The sequence below is a fragment of the Bactrocera neohumeralis genome, chromosome 6, assembly GCF_024586455.1.
Source record: "Bactrocera neohumeralis isolate Rockhampton chromosome 6, APGP_CSIRO_Bneo_wtdbg2-racon-allhic-juicebox.fasta_v2, whole genome shotgun sequence".
Taxonomy (NCBI): domain Eukaryota; kingdom Metazoa; phylum Arthropoda; class Insecta; order Diptera; family Tephritidae; genus Bactrocera; species Bactrocera neohumeralis.
Window position 1 is genome coordinate 79,655,631 of NC_065923.1, and position 18,381 is coordinate 79,674,011.

Here is an 18,381-nt window from a genome sequence, read left to right on the forward strand (position 1 = left end):
ACGTGCATAATTCAGTTGTAATGCGTTGCAGGCGTATTAATGCTTTTCGTAGCAGTTATTTGTCAATTCCTGCTTTAAGATAAAAAATAATATATTTTATTTTTCATATACAGCTCTTTGTAATATTATAATAATTAATTGTTGGCTCTTAACTGTTCCCATTGTTTCAGCCACTGCTGTGGAGAACACGGCCAAAAAAATATATTTCTAATATCCTTTAATATAGCACTAAACGAGTTTTTAGCATTTTCACAGTATTTTTTTTGGAAATAAAGTCAATATCAAATAGTCAAAAATTAATAATTTGTTTAAGCGCAAGAGTAAATTTAGCGCAAAATTTCACGAACCAAAGATATTGTGATTATTTCTAAATTGTATTCAATTACATATAATTGAACTAAAACTAACATTTACTAACTGTAAAAGGCTAACAATGTGCATTTATACAATAAAAATTGCAAAAATTCTATGAAAAGTCTCTACGCCGTGGCGTATAAGTCTCTACTTAAAATTCGTTGCAGCACTTCAAAACCAGCTTGTTGAATAAGTTTTGGTAATTTTGTGCCAAACCACACAATGAAATGTTGTTGTGCATTGCTTTATATTGTTTTGTCTAATAAAATTTGTAATTAACCAGCGGCAACATAAATTTAATTAACAGATTATTTGCATTTCGGTGCCCATTTCAATTAATATTCACTGAATAGCATTAAGTGCTTGTCATTTGGGTTTAACTAGCATGCTTTGGGTCTCACTAATTTAATTGTATGCTATTGTGAAAATCTGCCTTAAATATATCTGCCGTGGTATTATAACTGCGCATATTACTAAATTATTGGTATATAAATCAATGCGTAGGCAAATACATTAATGTTGTGAGCTGTGAGTCTTTTGTTGGAAAATAGAAAGCTCAAATAATTTTTGAGTTCCAGCCAGTTAAACCGCAGCCGCTAGTTCAATCCGGTCCACTAGTTGATGTTTAAACGCGTTTTTTTTTTTCAAAAAACATGTTTCAAATTTGCTTCGAAGGCAAATAACCCGATTATGATTTTTTACTAATTCTACATACAATGACCAAATGAGTCTTTTGCTCTGACGAAAAATCGAATTTTGCAAAAAACCAAAATTTGAAGTAAAGTTCAACTTTTAATACGAAATTTAAAAAAAAAAAACTATTTTTCGTGTTTACGGAGGATATCTTCTAGTTTAAAGAGAATTTTTTATTTTTAGCTTTCATCCATGTAGAAAGCCGGAATCACTGCAACAGTGGCGTAACTTTTTTCTTAACGACGTCGAAAATCTCGCATAACTTACAAAAATATTTAATTTATTTTTTCAAAAATTTCACTATTTATTCTATATATGTACATATGTATATACCCTGAAAATTTCTATAATCGATACAGTGGTTTTTTTAATTCCCAAAATTTTACGTTTTTTATGCTGTCACACTAGGTGTGCTCCTTAACAGCGAAATGTTAGCTTTGAGTGCTTACAGAGTCACTATAAGTAAAATTTACAAGATTCAAAACATTAACAGCAAAAATTCTTAGATTTAAAATTTCGCCTAATAAATTTAATAATTTTATTATAATGTTTTTTAACTTACATTAAACAAATGTGTAACCCTTCAGTTACTTAATCATAGATTGATAGAGAAATTTCGTGCTAGACGGCTATTTGTACTATTAAATTCAAAAATATCATATAAACTAATTTACAGTATCATGTATTACAGAGAAATGTTAGCCTTGTATTTTGCTTGTACATATTTCAGAATCATGAATTGGCAGTGAAATGTTTGCAAAAATATTGCATGTAATGTTAACTCACATACTCATTTAATGTATATAATTTATTACAGAGAAATGTTAGTCTTGAATTTTGCCAGTAATAATAGTTTACAGAATCATGAATTAACAGAGAAATATTTACCAAAAGTGTATATGTATGTATAATAACGTTACAGTATCATATATTATACATATAACATGCATACATATTAATGTTATATAATCACATATTGGCAGAGATAATACTGTTAAGTTACAAAATGACATATAATTTGGCCAAAGAGGTGTATATACTATTATGAATTTAAATCATACAATATTAGCAGACAACATCAACAATCTAATAAATTGAAATCCAAGCCGTGTTCAAGATTTACAATAAATACTACTTTAACTATTTCTACTGATATCCGAATGCACTGAAAGAACATACTAAGTAGTGCTAGCTCATTAATCTACATACAGAGATATAGAGATAGCGACAAAACACGGCAAACGAAGATTGAAGTCACATTGACTGCTGCACAGACTACATTAAAAATGATAACTTCTGATATGCACACCACATCCAATAACTGAGATCATTACCGTAATATCAAATTATACACATAAGACTCACCTATTCGGCATCACCTAAATATGAACATTTTCTATAGCGCGCTTCTGCGCTTAAATGTCTCAAAATATAATTAGTACACGCACGCAAGCATCTCTCAGCTATTCTATAAAAGTAAAAACCTTAATTAAGCAAAACTGTGTGGTGTGGCAGGCATTTATGCGTTCAATAATACGCATTAACGCTCCTCAGACTTATATAGGTAAGCGTAAATCACTTTCATTAGCACGCGTCTGGCACTTAATATACCAACACACGCAGCCGCACCATTTGTACCGTTAATTTAAGCAGTGTTCGAAAAGCAGTATGCGTAAACATACTGAACTCACACATACTTACTTCAGAAAGCACTCAGATGAGTGAAATTACACACTCACACTTTCCGTGCGTCAGCTTCTAATCACCTTCCATATGTATGTGTGTATTACAGCAACCATCAACGTCTCAAGCATTACTTGCGTCAGGTGCTTAACCTAGTTCGCTGCAACATTTTCTACGCTTGATGCCAAAGCGCTCTTAAATGCTTTTGCCATTAGCTGCTCAGCAGTTGCTTACTTTACCTTTTCTATGTAATTTAAATTAGGCATCTTAAAGACGTTAGCAGCGCTATCAGCTGTCGGCGTTACGTTACGTGTTTCGCTCTGTGAGTGCCTGTGTGTACGTGTCTTTAATTTCACATTCACGCATGCACTATGTTGGCGTGAGTGGCCATAAAAAACTTGCACATTTAATGTATTTCGGAAATTTGATTTTCTCACCCATCAAATAGGCATAAATATATACCTAACGGTAACCTAGTTGAATGTCGTTAGTATGCTTATAAATTTACATTGTACTTTGTCGTTTTCCGCTCACAAAAGCGTGTATGTGTATGTTCAGTTTGTATGTATGGCTTTCCCTTCATATTTAGTTAAATGAGCTCACTGCTAGGAATCTCCACGTGTGTTCTGGCATAATATCTTTGTATATGTCTATATTTGCGCATAACGTACAAATGTGCTTGTATGTTCGTGTTTGCACATGTGTATTTCTATTTAGGCGGCTTGTAATCGGCTATGTGTCACCTCTAAATTTTGCATCGAAATAATCGCAAATGTCGGAATTAATTAAAAAAGCAATTTAGCCTGTCGGAATTCAAATACCAATTTTTGTGGCAGGCAGTGTTATTCTGCATATTCGCGGCTTGTTGTTGGCTAGGCAATCAAAAGTACGGGGTTTGTTCAAAAAGTAACGCGAATTTTCCACTACTTTATATAGTGTTTATTTATTCATATATTATATCTAATTTGTCCCCTTCAAAGTAATCTTCTTCTTCTTTATTGGCCAGTCGGTCTTCCTTTTCGCTGTTTGACACCAATACTAGATCCGAATAAAAGTCTTTTCAAGGAGCCCGAAGTGTTTCATCCATTCGGACGTTAGCCATGTCCTTCTCTTAATTCGCTGAATCGCTCCCAGATATATTTCACTTTTGCCAGCGGTTTTCCCAATTCTCAAACACTTTTTTTTGATCTTGTTGAACTTTTTCTTCGATAGAGTTTTTATATCCTCAATCGTAGCGGAGTGTCGTCTTTTAATGGGCTTTTCAATTTAGGGGTCAAAAAAAGTCACAGACCCTTTGGCAAGAACTCATGATCCACGGCGTCCGCGAAATCGAAAAAAAAACCATTAACAAAACTTTCGTATTCGGCTTAGTGCTTGTCTTGGCTCATGCGACAGCTTCCATAGAGATAATTGAGCTTTGGTTTCCACGTCATAACCATAAACCTTCAGCAGTTATGAATCCAACATCTCCTGCGTCAAGGCAGACATATATACGGGGTTCCGGGTCACAAAGGCGCCTATTTGCCTTTCGTTAGACTACCAGTCAAGCTTAGGAAATACGCAAGCAAGGCATTATTAACGATGACATATGTATGTAGAAAGTGCAGAGAAGTAGCCATGTGAGAGTCGCTGGAGCACCTCTTCTGCTTATGGTCGGCTTTATCTAGAACTCGCTTAAGATATTTGAGTGCTTCACAGTTAACGGGTCTGGAGGAAGAATCAGAAGTAGATATCGAGTGTCTATTAAACTTCGTAAAAAGCATTGACGTCCTGCGTATTATTAAACCTCCATCTGGCATTACTAAGGACCAGGTAGTAGCTCTTTGTATGGCATAAAACCAGCCAGTGTAACCTAACATAGCCTATTTATATGCCACTAAGTATTACATCCTGCAGGGTATTACAGTTTCGGTACAGTCGAACTACACGTTTTTTCTTGTTTTTTATGCACTTTCTACTCACACAAGGTCAGTAACGTCCCTTGAATGTAATAAATTATATGATTACAATAACTGCGAGCCGCATTAAATACTAACTCCAGCAGCTTAGCGCATGCAATCTGCCACATGTACTTAGCTGAGCTTGTACCAGCTATTCACGAGCGCTTAAATGCCGCAGTCAGCGAGTGTTTAACTAAGCTTCGAGTGTTGACTTTGGCATACGCCAGTTGGTGTTGTTGGCTCTCCCGTGCGCGTGACAACAATTAACGCACAAACAATTGCAACGTCAGTCGGCAGTCGACAGCATAGATATACCTAATGCTCATAACGCATCCGCAAAGCTCTGATTATAACGTCTTTGCTCGAGCTCTCGTGCATCCGACTATCACTCAAATGCAGCCGCTGCTCTGGTAGCATTAGCGCTTATTTAACTTAATTGAACGTAACTATGGTAATGGGTGATAAAGTCATTAGCCGTTGCGGTGCTCCACTATTTCTGTGGGCGCTGTTGACGTCCATGGCGTTGACAATGACAATGCCTGTGGCTTATTGGCTTTTTGGTCAGTTAGCTGGTTGATGAATTGATGAGTTTGTTACCCAATGCGATAGGTGCATTCACACGAGCGCGATGGTTGCTATTGTTGTTGACGTGGGTATTGCCGTTGGTTATACACGTTGGTAGGTTTTAGCGAGTGCGTGTCATTGTGCTGATAACCAGAATATGAGTCGGTTAATCATAGAGACCTAGGCATATTTTAGAAGAAGCAGCATGAGAGCCTTTTGTATTCAACTTTTGGGACGAAAACTCTAGAACTTGTTGGGGGTTTGAGTTATTTTGATTATAAAAATTTCAACTTAGATATTGATTTTTTGAGGATAACTTTTTTTAAAAAAAAACGAAAACTCTCTTTATTTGAACGTTAGATTTTTGACATTTACTTTTTGAAGATAATTTCATTTAAATGTTGACCGCGGCTGGAGGTGGTTTGAGTCCAATTTTATTTTGATTATAAAAATTGGAATACTTTGTCGTAGGTCTAAAGGCGTTAAATTGCCAACTTAACTTGAGAGATATAAGCTGTGTAGAGCGCCATCTTGTTGAAACCACATGTCAACCAAGTTCAGTTCTTCCATTTTTGGCAACAAAAAGTTTGTTAGCATCTAACTTAGCGAATCACCGTAAGATTGCTGCGAACGGCGACGTTATATACTTGACTCTCAAAACAGACGCAATATTCTCTTCTGTACGCATTCGTGTGGTTGGTTTAATGTCCAATAAAGTAAACTGAGTGCGAAACTTGGTCACAATCGCATTAATTGTTTGCTCACTTGGTCGATTATGTAGACCATAAATCGGACGTAAAGCGCGAAAGACATTTCGAACCGAACACTGATTTTGGTAATAAAATTCAATGATTTGCAAGCGTTGCTCGTTAGTAAGTCTATTCATGATGAAATGTCAAAGCATACTGAGCATCTTTCTCTTTGACACCATGTCTGAAATCCCACTTGATCTGTCAAATACTAATGCATGAAAATCCTAACCTCAAAAAAATCACCCGATATAAGTAGAAAAATAGATGTCACAATACTCTAACTTGGAATAGATAGAGTTATATACTGTGAAAGACTAAAGTGGAATCGTGCTTTGAAAAATGGATCGATTTGCGAACTTGTTTATTGCTAAGAACCTCCTCCTTGGGACTTTTGAAACCCATATAGCTTAGATTTGGATCATGCTGTACTACATAATTTCGGCTTCTTCACCTCCTAAATTCTTCTAATCTATCCAAATTATATAGGTTTCAGCAATCCGAAGAAGCCTGAGCTTATAGCTACTACTACTTCAAAATCTAACATTCTCACAAATTACATATTTCAGAAACATTCTGGTCTAAGATACAAATACTACAGGATTTTTGCTATGAAAATAATAAATAGGTCTCTGTTCCGATTAAATTTTGGTTATGTTCACTGACGTTTAATTTTCACGTCTGCTCTGTGAAACACAGAGTTCATGAGCGCATCGGCGACTCGACTGGCTTCGATTCACCTACTACTCCCGCACCCACACACACCGTGACTCGAAAAACAAGTCAAAAAATCTACATCAGAAGTCAAGTGGTTTATCAAATTTCAACATAGGCACTTAAAATGCTGATTGGCCGCTCTAAGACGACGGCAGTATTTTATGTGCCTGCAACGAGACGCAGACGCAGACACAAATTTATGTGCACGCATAAATTCTCGCTTTTTATTTCAATTATTTTTGGCTCATTTAATCAGCGCACAGCGAACATAATGAGCACATTTATGGCACTACCCGAAAGTACTTGTTTCGCAGTTAAAGGGAAAAATAAAACTGCAACTGGCAGGAAAGCGAATAAAAACCAGCAACCAACAAATAAAAATGTGGAAAATATGTAAATGTCAAAATAAGGCCAGCGCCACACTGGCGAGGCCGCGTGGAGGTGGACAGGCATTCAATCAAAACACAACCTAAATCCGGAGCAATGTGTTTGGACTAACTACCGGTGCGTTGAAAAGGACACATACCGGCACCGTAAATAACTTTTTTTAAAAAAATCGTTTCGCGGCATGTGCCGTGGCCGCCCGATGGTAATCGCATTTCCGTTTAGCGGCTGAAAAACTAGCCGGAAGTTGAAAAAGCGAGAATCGTGCCGTCAACGCAATGAACGAATGCGTGAAGGATAGCGGCGTTTAGGGAATATTTAACGATACAGTAGTTCGGAGAAGTATGCGTAAGGTTTCTAGGTTAGATTTGGTTCTGGTGGCTGGCTGTCAAGCCGTACATAGACCTACTGGTGCTTAGCAAGGTCAGATGGAGTTTCTGTTTAATTTGAGATGAAGTATTCGTCATAAACACGTCGAGGCTTTTCGCGAACTTTAAGAGTGACTTGATATCTAATTTTGGTACTTCATCAAGTCCCTTGAACTATGCAGCTACTAGTTATTTAAGACGAGTTACAAATAGTTCTGGACAGCGGCATCTCATGCCCAATTCTCTGCTCTTTCTATCAATATCAATATAATATTTACTAAACCCATTAAGCATTATCTGCGGATGTGACACCAGGAAAGCTGAACAGCTGACAGCAGACGTCCCTCTTGTTAAACGTTCTTCTTTCTACAACTACCGTCGCGACCATCGATCTGAGCGGGCGTGTCTCATCGCATAGAAATAAAAAGTTTATTCGACTACGCTGTGGCACATTAACTGTTAAGTAGCGTTCATTAATTGTTCTAGTTTTGTGTGCAACTGTCCATTCAACGCATGCTTTGTTCGCGCCACTAAAGTAGCTTTTGCGTGAGTTCTTTTATGCTTGCTATGGCCATGAGTTGGCGTGCGCTTAATGTTTTACTTTTGCTTTCATTCTCGACACTTTTTCGCGCTTCAGCTTATCAGCCGTCCACTGCGTGCGTTCCAACCAACTTAATAATCCTTATTTCACCTTTTGGCCAAATCGAAATTTCCAACTATGTTTTCGCTGCTTCGCTACAAACGCCGATAAACTCTTCACGCGGCCAGCAGCATAAGCGGCGGTTCAACTTTTGTGCGCCATATTACCCAAAGCATTGCCTTATCCGCTCCGGCCACACACAAGCCCACAAGCAAACCTTTGCTCCAAATGTTTTTGAAATTTTGTAACAATTTTCATTGTTATACCGTTGCTTTGCTTGTTTTACGTTGTATTGATTTTTCTCCACCATTCATACCTTGCGCCGTTATGCCCTATTTAACGCGGTAACTTTTAAGTGGTGCGCCAAAAATGTTGCTGGAATTGTTTTCTAGGTTAATGGTGTAAAAATTGTAGGTATTTGTGTGTGTGTGATTGTAGGCAAGGATTTTGGCTTGTGTGTGTAAATTTAGGGTAACATTGATTTTATTTTTGCTTAAAGTTGGTACTTAATATTATTCCTGTCACTGTTTTAAGGTTTCAATTTTGTAGGACTAATTTTTCGTTTTAACTTTTTTTTCAATTTGAATACTTATTTCACTTGCTTTGAAGTGGATATACATAGTTCGAGTATTTTAGTATTAGGCATAAACTTTATTTTTCTAATTATTTAATTGATTTTTCATTCTGATTTGTGGTGAAGTTCTCTCCGACCTCTGTCTTTTTATAAAGTATAATTTTTTTTGTCTAGAAAAATAATTTTTTTACTTAGATATTTGGATTATTTAGCCTTTAGTAATAAATATTTTATTTGAAGCGCCAGAAAGCTTTTCAAACCCAGTAAAAAATTGCGTTAGTATGAGAGTATACCCGGAGTGGTCTTGATATAGTACAATTGTGAATGAATTAGTCTAAAATCTATACCTTTATAGTATAAGTGGGGAATTATTCGCCGTAAAATGTTTTGAAATTAAAAGCTAGTTAGATTAAAAGAGCTGACTAGTCCGTAAAATCTGAAAAATGATTATCATCTTTCGAACATAAAAGGGTCAAATTGGTATCTTTATAAAGCATATTCAAACAAAAGAGATTAGTCCGTTTTATATAAAACGATTGAAAGGGCCATTAGTAACAAGTTCCTTTGTGATTAACCGTGAAAGTATTCTAGACTTTTCACATTCCATATAAAAAACTGAAAGTGACTTTATTCACACATTTATTCCTCTTGGACTTAGCAAGTGAACTCCATCTGGTATCGCAAAGGACCAAACTGGTCTATGCGTGGCTTAGTAGCCTACCAAATTAACCTAACCTAATCTTATTCACACGTTTCTTTAGGTCTAGTAGCGCATTTACACCAGGAGTTATATCATCATTCTAAAAACCTTTTATTTTCTTAGGTTAGGTTGGGTAGTAGGGTTGATTCAAAATCGATGGATCTCATTTTTTCAGATATTTGTCTCTTATGTTACCCATAAACTCTAAAGTAGATCATCAGATCCTCATAGATCGACGAAGCGTTTTGAGCTTACCACAAATTTACTCAAAGAGATTAATAGCAATTCCATCAAATTTACTAGGTTCGCCGAGATATTTCAATCCAAGTCTGACAAAAGCCGGACAATAGACAGATATTGTTACTTTAAGATGATTTCACCTCGCTTTTCTCCATCCAGCTTTGACAAAGAGTGCCCGGCAAAATATATATGTAGCTACACCGCTTTTAATCCTTTGGACAGTGTCCAGACAGAACATATACAGTTGTGGCAAGTTTATCTTTCTTAAGAGCCAGTAGTTCGGAAGACATCTTATAGTTCGCTCTGGATCAGAAGGACAGTCGCACTGTCACAAAACAAAAACCGACTGGTTACAAATGGGATGAATTTGGGAAAAGCTGACCACCCTAGCAAGCCCATCAGCTTTGCAGTTTACGGCGAACCCGCTGTGACCGGGCAGCCATACAAGTAATATTTGGAAGAATCTTGAAGCTATTATTAATAAGATTATGCTTTCCTTGACTAGTTTTGAACGCACAGTCAACGAGCTAAAAGCCAGTATAGCCGCTCAGCCTTCGGAGTATACATCTCTCTAAAAGAACATCCAATGTCACCTTGATAGCAGCCCCTACGCTTGAAAGACGCTACAAGTAGCCTGAAACTATAGGTAATGGAGAGCTCTCGACAAAAGGTGTCTAGCTACTCTCCCTCTTAACTTCGATCCATTCGTGAACAAGCTTACTGCACCCCTTGAACAATGGCTTCGCATTGCCAACAAGTCCCTCGCAGGTATGAGAGCGATGAAATGCAAGTTGGAGCCTCGAATATTTTAGTAAAAATAACTTGAGTTTTTCCTCCATTAACACAAGTCGACTTAAGTAATTAATTGAGATCACAAATGTCATTTAATATAGCCCATAAGTATGTATCTCTTCAAATTATTCAAATATTGAAATTATTTTAAATCTAACAAAATTATATTTCTTCCTTTTTCAGCTGACAATAAAGACTTCCAACACATCACTGAATAATTAATGAGTTAAATACCGCTAAATGAGTGATTGACATAAATATCTAAAGTGATTATCTACCGTAATGACAGAAAATGTAATTGCCGCGTCAACTTGTAAAATAAAAAAGTAATTAAAAATTTATTTAAAGCAAAAATAAGCATTACGCGGTTTACAGACTAATACATAGTGAGATATAAATCGACTGAATAAATTACTAAAATTGTGTTGTGTGTATATATCATGCACATACATGTTTTTATATATGTATGTATGAATATATGTATGTATGTATCTGCATAATTGTATAAAAAATATTAAACGTGTTGTTGGTTGTTGGCTTGCGGCATTTTCGATGCTACTTTTACACAAACGTTTTACATGAATATATATTAAATTATATAAAAAACAACAAAGTACATAAAAATGCGAATTTTTCCCAGCGAAAATGTCAATTAAATGTATATGTTGTTGGAATTTGCGCAACTGCCGTATTCGGACCCTCTAACATGTGGCAGAAAGCTATTAAATTTGTAAGCCGACAATAATTGGAAAAATGTTTTTGTAATTCAGTTACAAATTTACAACAATCACAGGCAGTTTAATATCTGTACATATGTATGTAAACAATTACTTACAGTGTTCGACCAAATTGACTTTTAACAAGGAATATAATATATACCTACATATATTGAAGTAGTGGTTTAACAAAATAAATTTGGAGTGCGGTGCTTGTATAAAAAATGTGAAATTAAAAAAAAATTATAAATATTATTAGTATAATTTTGTAAGTTTGCATAATTTAATTCTTACATATTTTTTAACACTTAGAAATTAAATATTTTTTACTACCAAATTATTATTATAATTTAAATGCAAAGTGATAAAATATAAAAAATATATATAAAAATTAAAAAAAAAATTAAATTAAAAATAAATAAAAACAAATTTAAAAAAATTTAAAATAAAATAAAATAAACAAAATAAAATATATATAACGTAGTAGAAAAAAATTTAATTAAATTAAATATAAAAATTAAAAATAAAAACAATATAAAAATAAAAATATAAAAAAATGAAAGAAAATAAAATAAAAAATTAGAAAAGTTATAAAAATTAGAGAAACAAACAATAAAAATAAAATTAATTAAAAATAAAAAAAAAAATTAATTTCCACAACATTAGATTCGTTGAAGTGTATTTCCATACAACACTGGTGTTAAACGACACTATTTTTGAAAAAAATAAACAAAAGAAAGCAAACATGCAACCGAAAAAATAATAAAAAATTAAATAATAAATATATGTAAGTGTAAAAACCCACGCTCAAAATGTCTACGCAGTAATATAACAAAGACCGGTCAACGGCCCACTTGCGGCAGTGCGCCATAGTGGCCCACAAGAACACCTACCTGTTAATACATGCGGCCGTCAAAGCTTCGCACCCCCAAATGTCATTCAAAGTGCTTAAGAATGGAACAGCTGCGTGGCACTAGTGCGCGGAGAAACCAAAAAAGTTGTAAAGAAACTGGCATTACAAGAAAATTACACAACAAAAACAATTAAAAGAACACTCAAGCGACTACGTTGTACAAATGCGCACACACACGTCAAAACATATGCAGCAGTTGCTTCGAAAAGTATAAAAATATATATTCCCGCTTATATTGCGCACAAAACAAAAACACATCAAGTAAATAAACATAAAAACGATAAGCAGTACACCTACGCACACCGCCCGCACACACACCGCCACCCACACTAGCCAAACAAAAAAATGCTGCGTAGCTGTGTGTGTTTGGGTCGTGGCGCGAAACGGCGCAGCTCCTCGCTAGAGGACACCTCGTCGTGTCGCTCGTCCGAAATCGAACGTGTCGCCAAACGTATGGAGACCATGACCGTCTATACGAAAACCACGACGACGTCAAAAACGACAACCACAACAACAAGTAAGCTGCAGCAGCAACAGCAACAGCAGCTGTTGCAACAAAACAACGACGGTGGACGCAGCACCACTTCCAGTCTATTGCAGTTCTTCCAATCGAAAACGTGGTACCGGCACTGGCGCAAAACGGAACGTTCGATGAGCATGTCAAAGACCGAAAGAAGTGAGTCATTCTTTGCTCTTATTTACATATTTGAATTACAACTAAATATTTTACAAGAATGCAGTGAAATGTGTGAATGAGTTGAGCTGCCAACAAGTGACAATTGATATGAATGTGTGCGGGCTTGAGGGTGTCAATAAAAAGTGGCAATATTATAGTGGCTTGGTAAAAATAAGTGGCTTGGTAAAGGTAAACAGTGCTTTGAAATATACATTTTGAGGCTGCCAAGCTGTTTGCGTGTCCAAGTAAAGTATTTGGTAGCTCTGATTTCTTTGTGGATTATTACAAAAGCAAAATATTTAGTCATGATTTGAGGTATGCCACACACATTTCTGTTGCCTAAAAAAATTTTACGTTCAATCAAAGCGTGAAAAATGCTATTTATTTACCATAAAATATTAATAAAAGCTAATCAAAGTTGTATTTTTTTACTTCAGTATTGCGTAGGCAAAAAATAAAAATAAAAAAAATAAAAAATTCTGGGCGGAAGTTGAAACGCTCTATTTTTAGTAATTCGTAGTATTTTTACTATATTACTTATTAGAGGCCAAAATTTTGCTATTTTTAGCCAAACCTTAAATAGAAAATGTAATAGATTCATATTTATAATTTAACCATTTTTTTTACTATTTTGGTGGTTATGAAGAAAATGAATCAGTAAAGAAATGTAAAATTATGAGCGTCGTTGACCACGTAGCTACGTAGCAAGTATAAATGTATGTGTTCTGAATAATGCAGCGTATACGTCATCTTGCCCAATGAGTCATGCATGGCAGCTGTGGCCGTGGGTTGCGTATACGTCATGGCGTGCCACCTAATGTAGGGTGGTTCTACTAAGCAGAAATTTTGCACACTGATTTTCGTTCTATTGAATTTTTTTCAATTATTAGATATATTAAAACATTTTTATATATATTTTCCACGAAGTTTGTAACACCGCGAAGGAAACGTCGGAGACCCGATAAAGCGTATATATAAATGATTAGCGTAATGAGCTGAAACGATTTAAATATCTCCGTCCGTCTGTCTTTCAGTCTGTGTATACGCGAACTTTTTGAAATGTCGATCTGAAATCATGCACACGTCTTTTCCTCCCCACTGCAGCATATAGCATTTGACCAGATCTTTTAATGAAATTTTGCAAAGCGTATTATCTATGGCAATTATGCAATCTGCGAAGAAATCATGCATATCGGATTATGCTTGCCATACAAAGTCAACGATCGAAATCAAAAGCTTGTGTGGGAAACTTTTTCATTTTCCGAGATATGTGCACGAAATTTGGCGGGGGTAATTGCTCAAAGCATCACTATAATCTCTGAAGAAATCAAGTTTTTATATAGAAAACTCTTTTATTTGATAAAGTATCACCACGAAACTTAGCACAGATTAATATCTGAAGATATGGAAGAATAAACGAAGAAGTTTTTCATATCGGACCACTATAACATATAGCTGCCCTACAAACCGAACGAAAATATCGAATTCTTGTATGGAAAGTTTTTATTTGTGAAGGATATTATAGCTTCGGTGTAAACGATGTTAACGTTTTTTGTTGTTGTAGTTATTATTTTCTTTTTTGATCTAATATTGTAATTTTAAAACTAAAATAATTTCAAAAATCATGAATTATTTTCTTTAATTGAAAAAATATATGTATTTGTTCGATATATAAGTAAAATTCTTTAACAAAATTAATTAGCAACCTAGCCAGAAAATAAATAAAATTTAAATATATTTAGCACAAAATAAAATTTGTAGTAAATATTATTATGAAAAATGTATCAGCAGCTTCTATGGAATATCAGCACGAAAGGGTAACGAGATAATTTCTCCCACTCTTTCGTACTCACATATTACTCATACGTCACGTAGACCTGCTAGGTAACAAAGCCAGCTTATGCATTTATTCCATACAAGCTAATAATTGTCTAACTGCACTAAATACCTAATTGTGGTAATCTATATTAATGAACATAATTGGGAACTCCAACTGTTTCATCAATTGTATGCCATAAAAGCTATTAGTAGACTACACATTACAATCACTTTTCCACAGCAACAGTAGATGTAATGGCAGTAATCACCCACATATGAGTATACACGTTTCGATGAATGAACTAAATTGACACAATAGCAGTCTGTAGTTAACAGTTAAGTGTCAATTTGTCAGAAAACTTTCGTAATATATAGACAACACGACAGCACGAATGATTCATGCGACCGGCATACGAGCACGTGTGTGCAAAGCCACATAACTAATAAATGAGTGTCAGTAAATTGTAAATGACTGTGAGTAAATTTCCGATTCAGCACAATAGAAATGTGACAAACTTTTGTCATACCTGTCAAACATATAAAAGTATACATTTATAATATATACAAGTAGTAGGTAGTGCTGCTAGACCAACATAAATTGTTTGATGCCACAGACAGTGGGCCGCAAGTGGTTGAGTTTACAAGCTGTAACTCAGCTTTGCCGCTGTTTGTTAGAGATATGCTTCCTTATACTTTTTTTAGCTTTTGAAACCTTAGTGCACTGTCTGGCATTCTCCTGAACCTAACCAAATGCTGATGTTTTCTCTCTATATTATATACAAACATATTTGGCTTATAATTGTGCTGAAAAGTTTGCAGACAGCAGCATCTAAAAAGCTTTGAAAGTTATTTAATTGCATAGAAACTGAAGACACGTACCTGTTGTCAATTAAATTGTGTATTTCTGTGTGGAATTAGATGCTTTGAAGTGTTCATGTTACTAATGCGGCACGTACATCGAAAAGTTTGTTAGCAGCAGTCATTCTACATTTGTAATTGAGATAAATATTTGACAAAAAAATATTAAGAAATAACAAAAATAGAAAAAGCAGCAACTTTCGTTGAATTAAAGCTATAACACCCTGCTCAAATGTATTTTTTACATTAAAAGGAGATATAACCGATCTGTATAATTTGTTCGCAGTTTGTAGCGCTGCCTTCGAAAATAATCCGTACCGAATTTCGTGCAGATATCTTGTCAAATAAAAAAGTTCCCCATACCAGGACTTGATTGTGATGGTCCAGTTTGTATGGCACCTATGGGTTATAGTGGTCCGTGGAGAAAAAAATATGTGCAAAATTGCAGAGCGATATCTCAAAAACTGACGTAGTTTAATTGACGCAGTGCGTCATTTGTTGAAGCAAACGATTACTCTGAAGTACTAATTCACCAACGAAAGAAATTGAGTTGCGAAAAATTAACTAAAAACTCTTATATAAATAATACATTCAATTATTATAACTTTAGCCCTGCTTTCGTAAAGAAACTGAAACCTAGAAACCAAAAGCAAGAAGGTACTTCCACCGCAAAATAAGTTATTACTCTTCAATCGCCTCCGAAGGCGACGACGCAAGCTAAGCACTTCCGCAAAATCCGCAAACACACCTGGACGCACAGGGACAGAGAAACACAATCATTAAATTTGTTTTCTAAATTTCTCTTTGGCAAGATAAAAGGTTATGACTTGCAATATGTGCGCCAATTGTAGCATGTGACATGTCCCACGAGTGATTATGAGTACACTTATCTTTTTGATGTCAATCGATGCGTTAAACGAGCAAAGACATTTATGCAAGTCAATGAATGCATGATTTTTCGTAAATTATCACATTTATCGCTTTTATCTGACTTCCTCTGCGAGGTTTTGTTGCTCAACAATTTTGCGTTATTTTATGGGAATATGACTTTACATATATTAGTAACAATTTCATGGCGGTGTGCTGCAGCGTTGTTTGAGTTGAGAAATTGCAAAGCAAATGAGGAAATTGAATTGAGTGTAAAAAAGCAATGAAATGATGATAAAACACAAAAGCATTAATAATATCGAATGAGTGGTGAATAGCGCTGTAAAAGCGGGTTACGATGAAGCAATACGTGGAGTGATGTTGTTGGGAGTTGGTGGTAATGAATTGCTAAAGTTTGTTAAAATTGTAAGGTTAACTTAAACTTAGACAAAAAAATAAATTTATAATTCGAAATTCTACAAAAGTTGTACAAAAATCTTGAAAATTTTCGCATTTAAACCTCAACTCAAAATAAAATCCAAACTTAAACCTTCTTACTCATACCTATATTTATACTTATATATCCTTATACTTAAACTTGAACCTGAACTTAAACTTAATTTGAACTTAAACTTAGACTTAAATTTAAATTTAAACTGAAACTTAAATTTAAAACTTAAACTTGAACTTAACTTAAACTTAATCTTGAACTTAAACTTAGACTGAGACTTAGACTTAAATTTAAACTTAAGCTTGACTTTGACCTAAATTTAAACTTAAACTTGAACTTAAACTTAGACTGAGACTTAGACTTAAATTTAAACTTAAACTTTACCTTGAACTTAAACTTAAACATAAACTTAAACTTGAACTTAAACTTAGACTGAGACTTAAATTTAAATTTAAACTTAAACTTAACCTTGAACTTAAACTGAATCTTAAACTTAAACTTAAACATAAACTTTAACTTAGTAGAACATAGATCTCAATGCAAAACCTCAATTATTTGCCATCTATTTCCTAAACTTAAACTTAAAATAAGCCGCTGTGGCGTCGCATATAACACTTCCTTTCACCACTTTATAACATTTTCTTTGAAGGTCTTACCTTTCCTCTTATTCACGTGTATTCTTATTATTTCCTTAGTTTGTCTTGCTTTTCTGCTAAGTTCTTTATTTTGCTGCTCTGGCGCACAGAGTCCATGGCTAAAATTGAAATATTTTGTTTCAGTAACTTGTTTATGGCATGTTCTTTGAAATGCAAATCAGCTGTTTGTTTTTCTAAAGCTAAAGTAAGCGAAGCAAATGATAAACTTGTAAAAATAGAATTATCAGAGACAGAAAAACATAATTTTTATTTAAAAGTTATTCTTTAACGTCTCTTTAAACTTGAATTATTTGAATTTAGAGTAAATTTTAAGCAAACAGAGCTCTGTACTTCTTGTACAGACTCTTCTACACTTGTTAGCAAGCTACTTTTAACTGTTTGCCAATAATGTACCATGGTTGCCAAATATGTAATGGTAGTGTAAGTGCGTATGAGTAACATTTGCAAATAGAAAATGCGATTTTTAGTGGAAACTAGTCTTGAATGACCTATATTCATAAAATACTCCTAATATAAATAAAATTGATATTAATTTCTTTTCAAAATTTCTGAGTGCCATTATTTCAAATAAAATTGCACTATAAATCGTGCACGACCATATAAATGTAGCAAACAAAGGTCATCGCTTTTACTGCATTCCAAATGTATTTCAAACCTGTCAACTCAAAAGCACAACAATTAATTTAATTACAATAATAACTGGTGCTACAAGCAGTAGCAGGTCACCACTACAACTGCGTACAAGTATCAATACTGCATTTGTACAAATATAGAATTGTAATTTACGGCAAGCCACAAATCTCAGCAAGTGCTATTTTCCTGCTACAATAAAGGCAGATGTACTAGAGAATACAATAGCAGCATAAATGGAAGCTACTTAATGAGTTTTCGGCATAACTCCAGTCTGCTTGGCAGTGCCAGGTGCACATATGTATGTGAGTGGGAGCCTGTATCAGTGCCAGCAAAAACAACCACGTACGTTACACTTATGTATAGTACATATGTATATCTATGGCATATGTATACTT

The 18,381-nt window shown here is 34.7% G+C and overlaps 2 protein-coding genes across 4 annotated transcripts in view; one reads left to right on the top strand and one right to left on the bottom strand.

The window, feature by feature from the left end:
- LOC126763311 (serine/threonine-protein phosphatase rdgC) overlaps positions 1-18,381 on the top strand; it is a 124,205-nt gene that overhangs the window by 43,570 nt on the left and 62,254 nt on the right. For all 3 annotated transcript variants that reach the window (XM_050480661.1, XM_050480662.1, XM_050480663.1), the window contains exon 2: positions 11,781-12,703. In XM_050480661.1, the coding sequence (XP_050336618.1) occupies positions 12,373-12,703 (331 nt within the window). In that variant the 5' untranslated portion in view covers positions 11,781-12,372. The remainder of the gene's footprint in view (positions 1-11,780; positions 12,704-18,381) is intronic.
- Positions 1-18,381, bottom strand: part of LOC126763313 (antigen 5 like allergen Cul n 1-like) — a 109,122-nt gene that overhangs the window by 19,798 nt on the left and 70,943 nt on the right. The window lies entirely within an intron of this gene.